At 40.0% G+C, this 14972-nt stretch overlaps 1 protein-coding gene across 7 annotated transcripts in view; it reads left to right on the top strand.

Annotated features, from left to right (window-relative positions):
* Window positions 1-14972, top strand: part of LOC128705515 (uncharacterized) — a 246038-nt gene that overhangs the window by 14998 nt on the left and 216068 nt on the right. For all 7 annotated transcript variants that reach the window (XM_070092288.1, XM_053800705.2, XM_053800711.2 and 4 more), the window contains one exon: window positions 14706-14753. In XM_070092288.1, the coding sequence (XP_069948389.1) occupies window positions 14706-14753 (48 nt within the window). The remainder of the gene's footprint in view (window positions 1-14705; window positions 14754-14972) is intronic.

Genomic DNA, 14972 nt, shown 5'->3' with positions numbered 1-14972 from the left:
GATGGGAAAAGAGTTGGTGGAGGAGGACAATGAAGAAACCCCCAAACCCCTGATGACTGATGAAACCCCTTTAAACAGAGGAGACCGAAACTGGAGAGGAGGAGAGAAAATTGAAGGTTGCCTACTACAAAGATAAAAAATCTGTGCAAAGTGGCGAAATGCAAACCTTCTGGATGAAAATCACCCTCACACAGCTATTGGCCCCGTGTTGAACCTTACACTAAATGTTGTGCCTTTAGGAATCTAAAGGGCAGAGGGACAGGCCCCTTTGGGCAGATTCTTGTCAAAAAAGTCAGTGCTCAAAACTGGCCTAGTGGGATTAAAGAAAAAAGAAAAAAAAAGGACCTTTTCCTCAAGTCCTAATGGGGTTCCCCTTCTAAACATAAGAAGAAACTCTCCCCCTCCCATCCCTCAATCATCACCAGATCTTCAAAAAAGTAATGTCATTAAAATTTCATGCCTTTTTCGTTTTTATTAAAAATTTAAAATTTCTTGTGGGAAAAAAAATTTTTATAGTTTTTGTCTTGGGGGTTAATTTTTTTTCCTCAGTGGAGCTGGAACAATCCCTGCAGAGGGGTGGTGGGGATCGAAATGTTAAAATTCGAATTAATTTTCCCCCAAAGAAATAATGAAATAAAAGGGGTCAAGAAAAATATAAAAATTTTTTTCCAAAAAAGTTTTTTAGTACAAACAAAAAAACCTTATGACACTACTAAAAAATCTGTGTTTTATGGGTAGGGAAAAAATGTTAGTGTTTGAGGGATCCTTCAAGAACGGTCAATCCCCTATTCCCTTTTTTTTTGCCCCGGCAACTTCAGGTCACTGAACTTTCTTTCCCTTTTCCCCGAATGCCTTCCATATTTGTCTAAAGTGGTTCCCAGTGTCTGTCAGCACCGCAGGCCTTTTTGTGGGGGTTTTTTTCAGGTTTTCCCTACCTTTCCCCTTTCCTTTCTTTTTAGCAAATTTCCCTTAATTTCTCTCCCCCTTTTAAACCCCCCAATCTTCTTTCTTGAAGATCTTCCTCATGGTTGTTTTCTTCCCCCATCTCCCCCCTAACAGGACCCCAATTTACGGTGTTCTCAACTGTTTCTTTCCTCGGGGGTTTCCCCAGCCCTTCCCCCGTCCCTTCTGGGCCCCGTTTTTCAAGCAATTGGCTTTATTTTCCCTCCCCAAACCTTATACAAATTTTGAGATATAAAAGATCCTTCAAAAAATTTTTGGGAATAAAACAAATTTGTGGCCCAAAAAAGGCTTTTTGGGTCTGTTTTTTGAGGAAATTTCTTGGGCTAGCTGGGGAAATGAGGAAAGGAAAAACTTTCCCTTTTTCCCTAAAAAATTGCCCCAGGGGAAAAGGGGTTTGGGGGAAATCTTTCAGGGGGGGCTGCTTTGCGGGTTAAGAAAAATTTTTGACCAGCCCCCGCCTCACGCACGTTCTGAGACATTCTTTGCGAGCCGGGGAAATTTTAAAAAATAACAATAAAACTTTTTTTGCCAACGGGCCCCCCCAACAAGGCCCTGCTAGGCTTTGTCTGGGTTTTTTTTCCGGGAAAGGGTCTGGGATTTTTTTAGAAAATGAGCCGCTCCGATTGGGTGTTGTTCCGTCCTTTTTGGTTCATTCTCGCGTTTGGTTCCCCGGGGGCCCGGTCGAAAAAACCGGCTTCCCTCAAAGCCTGCCTCTTCCTTTTTCACCCCGCCCCCTAAACCTCACATCCCAGTTGCGGGGGTTTGGGAAAAACTCCTAAACCTTTGCTTGAAAACGGGACCCCCTCGTTTTCATTATCCCCTTTTAAATTTTTCACATCTTCGTCACTCGATTTTTTCCCAGTTGCCCCCCAACAAACTTTCGGTGCGTTTCCCCCCCAAAAAATGGTTGATTTTTCTTTCAGCACAGTGGTGTTCTCACATTCTCTTTTGTGATCCCCATTTTAAAAGGGGATTCTTTTTGGTTTGGGGGTTTGGGATAAACTCTTGGGAACTTAAACCCTTTCCAAAAACCGGCATTTAATTAAATATTCGGTTTGCGATTTTGGAGCTAACTGGAAACAAGGGGGGTTCTTCTTAACCTTTGGGCCGCGCCGAAAAACCATGGGGTTTTGTTTCCCATCGGGCAAAATTTTTTGGGCCCGCGTCCTATGCGGTTATTGCATAAGGGGTTGCTATGCGGGGTCCACTGTATTTCTTATGGGAAAATTCATTCCTTTGGGTTATTTACGCTAAAATTACCCCTCTTCAGTTAAAATCGTTAACGGGGGCCTGCCCGGATTCTGGATATCTCCCGTTTGAACTAATGCTTTAATAGTAAATACATGTGGCATTAGGCAGATGTACAAACTAGTGTTATGTTGCTTTTAATCTTTATTATTTTGAATAGTTTTATTTTTAAAATACAGTGTATTTTCAATTACTTTGAAAAGAGAATATGAATGTGTAAATTCAAGAATTATGTGGATTAAAGTAAAGGTTGGATGCGAGAAGTGGGTCATAATAGGCGTGTATGCACCTGGAGAAGAGAGGAATGCAGAGGAGAGAGAGAGATTTTGGGAGATGTTAAGTGAATGTATAGGAGCCTTTGAACCAAGTGAGAGAGTAATTGTGGTAGGGGATCTGAATGCTAAAGTAGGAGAAACTTTTAGAGAGGGTGTGGTAGGTAAGTTTGGGGTGCCAGGTGTAAATGATAATGGGAGCCCTTTGATTGAACTTTGTATAGAAAGGGGTTTAGTTATGGGTAATACATATTTTAAGAAAAAGAGGATAAATAAGTATACAAGATATGATGTAGGGTGAAATGACAGTAGTTTGTTGGATTATGTATTGGTAGATAAAAGACTGTTGAGTAGACTTCAGAATGTACATGTTTATAGAGGGGCCACAGATATATCAGATCACTTTCTAGTTGTAGCTACACTGAGAGTAAAAGGTAGATGGGATACAAGGAGAATAGAAGCATCAGGGAAGAGAGAGGTGAAGGTTTATAAACTAAAAGAGGAGGCAGTTAGGGTAAGATATAAACAGCTATTGGAGGATAGATGGGCTAATGAGAGCATAGACAATGGGGTCGAGGAGGTATGGGATAGGTTTAAAAATGTAGTGTTAGTGTTCAGCAGAAGTTTGTGGTTACAGGAAAGTGGGTGCGGGAGGGAAGAGGAGCGATTGGTGGAATGATGATGTGAAGAGAGTAGTAAGGGAGAAAAAGTTAGCTTATGAGAAGTTTTTACAAAGTAGAAGTGATGCAAGGAGGGAAGAGTATATGGAGAAAAAGAGAGAGGTTAAGAGAGTGGTGAAGCAGTGTAAAAAGAGAGCAAATGAGAGAGTGGGTGAGATGTTATCAACAAATTTTGTTGAAAATAAGAAAAAGTTTTGGAGTGAGATTAACAAGTTAAGAAAGCCTAGAGAACAAATGGATTTGTCAGTTAAAAATAGGAGAGGAGAGTTATTAAATGGAGAGTTAGAGGTATTGGGAAGATGGAGGGAATATTTTGAGAAATTGTTAAATGTTGATGAAGATAGGGAAGCTGTGATTTCGTGTATAGGGCAAGGAGGAACAACATCTTGTAGGAGTGAGGAAGAGCCAGTTGTGAGTGTGGGGGAAGTTCGTGAGGCAGTAGGTAAAATGGAAGGGGGTAAGGCAGCTGGGATTGATGGGATAAAGATAGAAATGTTAAAAGCAGGTGGGGATGTAGTTTTGGAGTGGTTGGTGCAATTATTTAATAAATGTATGGAAGAGGGTAAGGTACCTAGGGATTGGCAGAGAGCATGCATAGTTCCTTTGTATAAAGGCAAAGGGGATAAAAGAGAGTGCAAAAATTATAGGGGGATAAGTCTGTTGAGTATACCTGGTAAAGTGTATGGTAGAGTTATTATTGAAAGAATTAAGAGTAAGACGGAGAATAGGATAGCAGATGAACAAGGAGGCTTTAGGAAAGGTAGGGGGTGTGTGGACCAGGTGTTTACAGTGAAATATATAAGTGAACAGTATTTAGATAAGGCTAAAGAGGTCTTTGTGGCATTTATGGATTTGGAAAAGGCATATGACAGGGTGGATAGGGGGGCAATGTGGCAGATGTTGCAGGTGTATGGTGTAGGAGGTAGGTTACTGAAAGCAGTGAAGAGTTTTTACGAGGATAGTGAGGCTCAAGTTAGAGTATGTAGGAAAGAGGGAAATTATTTCCCAGTAAAAGTAGGCTTTAGACAAGGATGTGTGATGTCACCGTGGTTGTTTAATATATTTATAGATGGGGTTGTAAGAGAAGTAAATGCGAGGGTCTTGGCAAGAGGCATGGACTTAAAAGATAAAGAATCACACATAAAGTGGGAGTTGTCACAGTTGCTCTTTGCTGATGACACTGTGCTCTTGGGAGATTCTGAAGAGAAGTTGCAGAGATTGGTGGATGAATTTGGTAGGGTGTGCAAAAGAAGAAAATTGAAAGTGAATACAGGAAAGAGTAAGGTTATGAGGATAACAAAAAGATTAGGTGATGAAAGATTGGATATCAGATTGGAGGGAGAGAGTATGAAGGAGGTGAATGTATTCAGATATCTGGGAGTGGACGTGTCAGCGGATGGGTCTATGAAACATGAGGTGAATCATAGAATTGATGAGGGGAAAGGGTGAGTGGTGCACTTAGGAGTCTGTGGAGACAAAGAACTTTGTCCATGGAGACAAAGAACTTTGTCCGTGGAGGCAAAGAGAGGAATGTATGAGAGTATAGTTTTACCAACGCTCTTATATGGGTGTGAAGCATGGGTGATGAATGTTGCAGCGAGGGGAAGGCTGGAGGCAGTGGAGATGTCATGTCTGAGAACAATGTGTGGTGTGAATATAATGCAGAGAATTCGTAGTTTGGAAGTTAGGAGGAGGTGCGGGATTACCAAAACTGTTGTCCAGAGGGCTGAGGAAGGGTTGTTGAGGTGGTTCTGACATGTGGAGAGAATGGAGCGAAACAGAATAACTTCAAGAGTGTATCAGTCCGTAGTGGAAGGAAGGCGGGGTAGGGGGCGGCCTAGGAAAGGTTGGAGGGAGGGGGTAAAGGAGGTTTTGTGTGTGAGGGGCTTGGACTTCCAGCAGGCATGCGTGAGCGTGTTTGATAGGAGTGAATGGAGACAAATGGTTTTTAATACTTGACGTGCTGTTGGAGTGTGAGCAAAGTAACATTTATGAAGGGGCTCAGGGAAACCGGCAGGCCGGACTTGAGTCCTGGAGATGGGAAGTACAGTGCCTGCACTCTGAAGGAGGGGTGTTAATGTTGCAGTTTAAAAACTGTAGTGTAAAGCACCCTTCTGGCAAGACAGTGATGGAGTGAATGATGGTGAAAGTTTTTCTTTTTCGGGCCACCCTGCCTTGGTGGGAATCGGCCGGTGTGATAAAAAAAAAAAAAAAACACTACCCCAGCAAACTTCTTTTTGAATAATTAATAACTATGATTGTATTTGCAGCATAAGTGTTATGTAGTGTATATTATTTAGTAGAGGTGGGAGAGAGTGCAGGGAGACTTGAAGAATTGAAGAAGGCCAGTGAGAGGAAGAATGATGGAGAAGAGATGTAGTAGAGCTTCATTAAAATGTTAAACTGTACTAGAGTAGGAGACTGGTGTTATAACCCTCAGTCATGCAAATTACAAGACTACAGGCAAAGTTGTACGTTCTGTGCAAGTACTGTACTGTACTGTGCTGTGCTGGAGGCAGTGGAGATGTCATTGCTGAGGGCAATGTGTGGTGTGAATATAATGCAGAGAATCTATAGTTTAGAAATTAGGAGGATGTGTGGGATTACCAAAACTATTATCCAGAGGGCTGAGGAAGGGTTATTGAGATGGTTTGGACATGTAGAGAGGATGGAACGAAATAGAATGACTTTGAGAGTGTATAAAGCCGTAGTGGAGGGGAGGCGGGGTAGGGGTTGGCCTAGGAAAGTTAGAGGGAGGGGGTAAAGGAGGTTTTTGTGTGTAAGGGGCTTGGACTTCCAGCAAGCGTGCATGAGCGTATTAGATAGGAGCAAATGGAGACGAATGGTTTTTAGTGCTTGACGTGCTGTTGGAGTGTAAGCAAGGTAACATTTATGAAGGGATTCAGGAAAACCGGCAGGCCGGACTTGATTCCTGGAGATGGGAAGTATTCAAATTCAAATTCAAATTCCAAGTTTATTCTCTATAAGGATTACAATGCTGAGTTTACAGAATTTAGTTATTGTGTGGTTTACATGTAGTAAAATAATAATTACAGAGTGTACCACTAGAACACCTAACATGGCTAGGCATTTCGGGCAGACTTATATTAACCCTTTGACTGTCGCGGCCGTATATACAGTGGACCCCCGCATACCGTTGGCCTTACATAACGTTAAATCCGCATACCGCTACATTTTATCGCCAAGATTTTGCCTCGCATACCGCTAAAAAACCCGCTCAACGCTGTTCGTCTGAGACGTGTCTATGTGCGGCCTGAGCCACGCTCACATATTCCGCCGGTGGCATTGTTTACCAGCCAGCCTCCGCGGTAACATCCAAGCATACAATCGGAACATTTCGTATTATTACAGTGTTTTTGGTGATTTTATCTGCAAAATAAGTGACCATGGGCCCCAAGAAAGCTTCTAGTGCCAACCCTACAGCAATAAGGGTGAGAATTACTATAGAGATGAAGAAAAAGATCATTGATAAGTATGAAAGTGGAGTGCGTGTCTCCGAGCTGGCCAGGTTGTATAATAAACCCCAATCAACCATCGCTACTATTGGTGGTACAGCTGCTGCTGCTGCTGCTGTACCACCGTCAGCTGCTGCTGCTGTACCACCGTCAGCTGCTGCTGCTGCTGCACTGTCAGCTGCTGCTGCTACTGTAGCATCATCAGCTGCTGCTGCTGCTGTACCACCGTCAGCTGCTGCTGCTGCTGTAGTACCGTCTGCTGCTGCTGTAGCATCATCTGCTGCTGCTGTAGCATCATCTGCTGCTGCTGTAGCACTGCCAGCTGCTGCTGCAGCACTGTCAGCTGCTGCTGCAGCACTGTCAGCTGCTGCTGCTGCTGTACCACCGTCAGCTGCTGCTGCTGTAGTACCGTCTGCTGCTGCTGTAGCATCGTCTGCTGCTGCTGTAGCACTGTCAGCTGCTGCTGCTGCTGTAGCACTGTCAGCTGCTGCTGCTGCTGTACCACCGTCAGCTGCTGCTGCTGCTGTAGTACTGTCTGCTGCTGCTGTAGCATCGTCTGCTGCTGCTGTAGCACTGTCAGCTGCTGCTGCTGCTGTAGCACTGTCAGCTGCTGCTGCTGCTGTACCACCGTCAGCTGCTGCTGCTGCTGTAGTACTGTCTGCTGCTGCTGTAGCATCGTCTGCTGCTGCTGTAGCACTGTCAGCTGCTGCTGCTGCTGCTGTAGCACCGTTGTTGGTGTGGCTTATTGAGAATACCAAGAAACAATTAACCCCAGAGGATTTGCCACCCAGGATAACCCAAAAAAGTCAGTGTCATCGAAGACTGTCTAACTTATTTCCATTGGGGTCCTTAATCTTGTCTCCCAGGATGCAACCCACACCAGTCGACTAACACCCAGGTGAACAGGGAAAAATGCCTGGAACTAGTGGCATACACAGTGTGATAAGGCCTGTTCTGGAAGAAAATGCCAAACAGGACCTACAGTACTCAGGAGGAAAAGGCACTCCCAGGACACAGTGTCTCATCAGTCATTGCTGCATCTTCAATAAAGGTGTCATTTATTCTTCATTTAGTAGAGTAGTACATGCACAATATATACTGTGCATGTACTACTCTACTATTGTGCATGTATCCTTCTCTTTGTGTGTAGGAAAATGTATATTTCATGTGGTAAATTTTTTTTTTCATACTTTTGGGTGTCTTGCACGGATTAATTTAATTTCCATTATTTCTTATGGGGAAAATTCATTCGCATAACGATAATTTCGCATAACAATGAGCTCTCTTGCACGGATTAATATCGCTATGCGGGGGTCCACTGTATATGTTTGCGAGGTTCCGTGTTTGACGTATATATACTCATAAATTCTAGCGGCTTCAAATCAGGCAGGAGAAAGCTAGTAGGCCCACATGTGAGAGAATGGGTCTGTGTGGTCAGTGTGCACCACAAAAAAAATTCTGGAGCACGCAGTGCATAATGAGAAAAAAAAAACTCTGACCGTTTTTTTTAATTAAAATGCCGACTTTGTGGTCTATTTTCGTATAGTATTTGTGGTTGTATTCTCGTTTTCTTGGTCTCATTTGATAGAATGGAAACTATATTATAGAAATGGAGGTGATTTTGATTAATTTTACTATAAAAAGAACCTGGAAATGGAGCACAAAGTACAGGAAATGTTTGATTTTTGCCGATGTTCAAAAGTAAACAAATGATGTCATTGTCCAATAAATGTCCAAATAGCCATTCTAATACGCAGTCATGAATGGGTTGATGTAATTTTTACAATTATTACAGTATTGCAGTAGTCTGCATAACAGTAAATCTTCTATTTTTTGTTTGAATAAAATTTCAAAATAAAAAGCAAGAGTAATATCACAGGGACCTGGAGACATGACTGATGAACAAAGAAAATGTTATTTTAGAGCCAGGAATGTCTGCATTGTTCATTCTGGACCTTATTTTGAAATTGTCGTATTTTTTAATTTTCGTGAAATTGGCCAAATTGCAAATTTCTGACCATGTTATTGGGTAGTTGAAATCGGTAAATGGGCAGTTTCTTGTACTCAATCGATAGAAAAAATAGAGTTCTGAAGAAATAGTTATGAGTTTGGTTGACTGGAATAAAGGAATTAGCCGAAAATAGGGCTCAAAGTGGGCGAAATTGCCGATTTTTAAATATCGCCGAAGTCGCTAACTTCGCGAGAGCGTAATTCCGTCAGTTTTCCATCAAATTTCGTTTTTTTGGTGTCTTTACAATCGGGAAAAGATTCTCTATCATTTCATAAGAAAAAATATTTTTTTTTTTTTAAATTTTGCGACACCAGGAGACACCTCAGGATTTGGGGTTGCGACAGTCAAAGGGTTAAATCTTAAGTTTAAAATATTACAAAATTATGAGGTAGGTTGGTATTATGGCTAAGTGACTAAATACTTGTTGTGAGTTTAGCAATGTGAATGCTTTTGTTTTGGCACTATACATAGTTTCAGTATTGGAGTATCACAGGCCAACTTATGACTAGTTAAGATTCATTATTTTGAGATTGAGATTGATATTTCTGTTTATGGTCAAATGGGTGAGTGAGTGTAAGTGTGAACTACCAGGTGGTATTCGTATTATTAGTTGACAGGGTGTATCAGGGAGATAAGATGTTTTCTGATGGTAGTTTTGAAGGTGATGAATGTGTCTGCAGTTTTGGAATTTTCAGGTAGGGTGTTCCAGATTTTAGGGCCTTTGACATACATTGAATTTTTGTAAAGGTTTAGTCGGACACGGGGAATGTCATAGAGATGTTTGTGTCTGGTGTTGTGCCTGTGGGTTCTGTCACAACTATCAAGAAAGCGTTTTAGGTCAAGGTTAATATTGGAATTTAAGGTCCTGTAGATGTAGATTGCACAGTAGTAAGTGTGGATGTACTGAACAGGGAGTAAGTTTAGATCTATGAAGAGTGGGGGGGGGCGTGTTGCCAGGGATGGGATTTAGTGATTATTCTTACTGCGGCTTTTTGTTGGGTTATTATTGGCTTTAGGTGTGCTGCTGCAGTTGAACCCCAAGCACAGCATAGGTGAGGTATGGATATATAAGTGAATGGTATAGTGTGAGAAGGGCAGTTTGCGGCACGTAGTATCGTATCTTGGAGAGGATCCCAACCGTTTTGGATACTTTTTTGGTTATGTGTTGGATATGGGTGCTGAAGTTCAGGTTGTTGTCGAGGTATAGGCCTAGGAATTTGCCCTCATTATGTCTGGCAATTAGAGTGTTGTCGATCTTAATGTTAATTTGCGCATCTCCTGCTCTGCTACCAGACATAATGTAGTAGGTTTTGTCAACGTTAAGCATAAGTTTATTGGCTGTCATCCAAGTCGATATTTTGATCAGCTCCTCATTAACAATGGTGTTGAGGGTGGCAAGATTAGGGTGAGAGATGACATAAGTCGTGTCATCAGCAAAGAGAATACGGTTCAGGTGTCGAGATACGTTTGGAAGATCATTGATGCATATGAGGAAGAGCAGGGGACCAAGGACACTTCCCTGCGGAACTCCAGTATCAAGTGGCTGTGTTGTTGATGCTGTGTCTTTAACCCTTTCAGGGTCCGTCCCGTAGATCTACGGCTTTACGTTCAGGGTCCAAACCGTAGATCTACGTCATGAGCTCAGCTCACTCCGATAAACTGTGAGTGGTAAATTTGGGCCAAGATATGAGAGAATACATCTATGTGGTATGTGTGCACCACATAAAACAAATCCTGCAGCACACTGTGTATAATGAGAGGAAAAAAACTGAGACCGTGATTTTCGATTAAAACAGCTACTTTGCAGTGTTTTTTCGTATGTTTTTTATAGTTGTATTTGTGATTTCTTGGTCTCATTTGATAGAATGGAAGACATATTACAGAAATAGAGATAATTTTGATTGGTTTTAGCACTGGAAATGGCTTGAAACTGAGCTCAAATTGGCGGAAATGTTAAATTTTTGCCGATGTTCAAGAGTAAACAAACGACCTCACACGTCTAATACACGCTAGCTGGTCGGTCTAATATACATTCATAAATGTGGTGATGATATTTATACAATTATTACAATATTGCATAACAGTAAATCTTCTATTTTTTGGTGTGAATAAAAATTCATTATGTGAATAAAAAATCAAAATGGAATTTATTTGTAAAGCCTCAAAACGTAACTAATGAACAGAGGAAATGTTAGTTTAGTGCCAGGAAGACCTACATTGTTTATTCTGGATCCTGTTTTGAAATTGGAATATTTTGAACTTTGTGTTAAATTGGCCAAATTACCAATTTCCGGTCACTTTATTTTGTAGTTGAAACAGTTGACTTGGCGATTTCTTGTGCTCAATCGATAGAATAGAAGTAATCCTAGTGAAATAGCTAAGAATTTGGTCGACTGGAATAATGTAATTGGCCTAAAATAGGAGTCAAAGTCGGCAAAATCGCCGATTCGTAAATATCACGAGAGCATTCACGAGAGCATAATTTCGTCAATTTCCCATCAAATTTCGTACTTTTTGTTTTATTACATTCACAAAAAGATTCTCTACCATTTCATAAGAAAAAAATAACAATTTTTTTTTTTGAAAATTCTTGGACACTGGGGCACCACTTCAGATTTTGGCCTTGGACCCTGAAAGGGTTAATGGTGACATACTGATACCTATTAGTAAGGTAAGATTTGAAATATGCAAGTGCATGGCCTCTTATACCATAATGGTCAAGTTTGTGGAGTAGGATGCCGTGGTCTACTATGTCAAAAGCTATTCTTAGGTCAATAAAAATTCCTAGTGGATATTCCTTATTTTCCAATGCTGTGTAAAGCAGATCTAGCATTTTTATGATTGCATCATTAGTGCTTTTATTTTTCCTGAATCCAAATTGGCAGGGGTTGAGTATGTTTTGTGCCGTTATAAATGAATATAGTCTCCTGTGCACGAGTTTCTCAAAGATTTTGGATAGCAATGGTAAGTTTGATATTGGCCTATAGTTGTTTAAATCTGTAGGGTCACCACCCTTATGTATTGGTGTAACCCTTGCCGTCTTGAGTAATTTCGGGAAGGTGCTAGTTTCTAGTGACTTGTTAAAAAGTAATGAGATAATATGCGAGAGGACATGGGCCACTCTCTTGTACAATAATGGTGGGACATGAGTCAGATTCCCTGAGTTATTTTTAAGAGACTTTATAATCTCGGTGACTTCCGTGGGCTCAGTTGGAGCAAGATAGAAGGAATTTGGGAAATTCCCATCTAGGTAGTCCCCGGCATGGGCATTGGTACGTGGGATTTTATTGGCGAGATTAGAACCTATGGTTGAGAAGAAGTCGTTTATCTTGTTAGCTGTGTCAGTGGGTTGCAGTGGTGTTTCATTAGGTTTAGTTAGGACAATATTCTTGGTTTTTTCAGTTTGTGGGTCCCTAGAGTCTGAGAGAGTGTTTTCCAGGTCTTTTTATATCTCCTCTTGTGTCAGTGAATCTACTGGAGTAGTATAGTTGTTTGGCTTTCTTTATTACTTTGGTGAGGACTGATGAATAGTGTTTAAGAATATCTTTGTGTATTAAGCCCTGTCTATATTGCTTTTCATATTGGTGTTTCTTATCAATGGATTTCAGAATGGTGCTGGTTAGCCATGGGCAACCAAGCCATTTGTTTGTGATCTGTTTCGTTTTTATAGGACAATGTTTGTTGTATAGTCTAAGTAATTTGTTAAGAAAAATGTCTGTCCAGTCATCAATACCATTGGCCTTAGAGAATTCTGTAGGCCAGTCAACAGTCTCTAGGTCAGCTGTGAACTTCCTTATTGAGGCCTCATCATGGAGTCTAAATGAGACTTTGTTGTATTCAAGTGGTAGTTTACTAATGCTTGTCAAGAGGAAGGTAGGGTAGTGGTCTGTAGTGCTATGTGTGATTATCCCTGATTTAAGGGGGGCTAGTATATTGGTCCATATATGGTCTATTATAGTTGCACTTGTTTCAGTGAGCCTGGTTGGTTTAGTTATTGTTGGTATGAGAAGTGTGTTGTTCATATTGTTGATGAAATCAGTTACAGGCTGATCATCTAGTAGGCCAAGGTTGATGTTGAAGTCTCCAGCTAAGAGAAGGTGGTGCTTATTCATTTGTCTGTTTGTTATTAGTGCCTTTAATTTCTCACTGAAGTTTGGGATGTTTGTGTGGGGTATCCGGTAAATGGCACCGATTGTTATAGGCGTCTTAAGGTTTTTTACAGTAAAATTAGCAAAAATGCATTCTCCATATTCATCACTAAAGCAATTAGTGCTAATACAAGATAATTGGTTAGAGTAATAGATTGCAATACCACCCCCAACTTGGTATGGTCTGCAGTTGTGGATTGCTGTGTATCCTGGTAGAGGGTAGATATCTATTGTGTCCTGTTTAAGCCAGGTCTCAGTAAGAATAATGCAGGCGAAGGGTGTCTTTAGTGATTCAAGGAGTGCCAGGAGGTCATCATAGTGTTTGCTTAAGGACCTGATGTTGTAGTTAAGTACTGATAGACTTTTATCATTGTTTAGGATAGTTCTGGCTTGTGATGCTGTGTAGTAAAGGCAGTTACTTTCCAATAGGTTTTGATTGTGTGTCAGATTATGTAGGTTTAGATCAGGGTCAACGTGATCAATCATCTTCTAGGTTTAAATTATGGTTATTTATATCCTGAGTTGTGTGTTGAGTTTTAGTACTGATATCTGTAGTGGTGGGAAGTTTGGACAAGTATATAGCTATAGCATTTTGGTCATGTAGAGTATAGTCACTAATACACATAATGAAGTTGGTGTTGTCTATGTGTTGTGCTGGAATGAGCTAAAGTACAACTAGGTATAAACTAATAATATAAAAATACAAATTAAAAATAGCACAAGACTCTCACTTGTAATTGCACTAAGGTCAAATGTAATGACTTTGGTATAGTCTATGTATTGAGCTAGAACGAGGTATAGTACAACTAGGTTTAATCTAATAATATAAAAATACAAATTAAAAATAGCACCAGGCTCTCACTAGTAATTACACTATGGTCTAATATAATGACTTTGGTACTGACTATGTATTGAGCTAGAATGAGCTATAGTACAACTGAGTTTAATCTAATGATATAAAAAAGGCACAAGACTCTCAGTTGTAATTGCACCAAGGTGTTATATAAGTTGTTTACAAGAATTAGAGTATAACTAGATTTAAATTGACAAGATAAAATATACAAGTTAAGGTAGCAAAAGAATAAAAAAAAGTAGAAAAAAAATATATGAGGTAGTTGGTACTAGTTAGCAAAAGATAGTTAAGGGCCTTGAACAATAATATAATTGATATATACACTAATTGCACACACAATATAGTCACTAAGATATGAAAACAATCTTAGAGTAGGACTTATAATATAAACTTATAATATAAAAATACAAATTGAAATGGTACTTGCAATTGCACTAGTCTGGTATAGGTTGTTGACAAAATCAAGAGTATAACTAGATTTAAATTGACAAAATAAAATTCACAGTTAAAGTACCAAAAGAATAATAGTAAAAAATAACAATGGTAATGTCTTGGTTATAATATGATAGTAAGATGGTAGACAGGTACACAGGTACAAAGGATAATATAAAGGTTGGAGTTGAATATACAAACTTGAAAATTTGGCAACAAAATGTTATGGGAAGTATAAAATAATGTTTAATGTACAAAAGTAAAATTGACTGGTAGTAAATATGGTGCCAGCACTCTGAAGGAGGGGTGTTAATGTTGCAGTTTTATAACTATAGTGTAAGCATGCCTCTGGCAAGACAGTGATGGAGTGAATCATGATGGAAGTTTTTCTTGTTCGGGCCACCCTGCCTTGGTGGGAAATGGCCGATGTGTTAACAAAAAAATTAAAATAATTATCTTAAAGCAGTCAGTCCACTTTTTATCTTTCCCCCCCCCCTCTATAAATGCCATATTTTTGTGCTGTGTTTACTTGTAGGAAAAGATTCAGCATGGGACATCATGCAATAGTTAAACATTAAAGTTTTGAAGGGAATTTCTAATATTCTGTTTATCCTTTTTACAGAGAATGGATATTCCTGAAGGAGCCGTTGTACAGCAGTATAAGAAAAGGGTGAATTTCTTCTGATTGTTTCTGTAGATAAATATACCTAGTAGCATTATTTGCTTAAGTAGTTTTTATTTTTTTTTTACTTTACTGTAAAGTTAATTTTCATTATTTGAGATAGTGGTTGACCTTGGTTATCTCTAAAGAACTGCAGTGAAGCAAATGGTTGCTCTTTTCTTCAGCTGTACTCCACTGCAGTATCACCTGGTGAGCTGTATTATCTTT

The sequence above is a fragment of the Cherax quadricarinatus genome, chromosome 3, assembly GCF_038502225.1.
Source record: "Cherax quadricarinatus isolate ZL_2023a chromosome 3, ASM3850222v1, whole genome shotgun sequence".
Taxonomy (NCBI): Eukaryota; Metazoa; Arthropoda; class Malacostraca; order Decapoda; family Parastacidae; genus Cherax; species Cherax quadricarinatus.
Note: the sequence above shows the minus strand (reverse complement) of the source record. Positions and strands in the feature narration are given on the sequence as shown.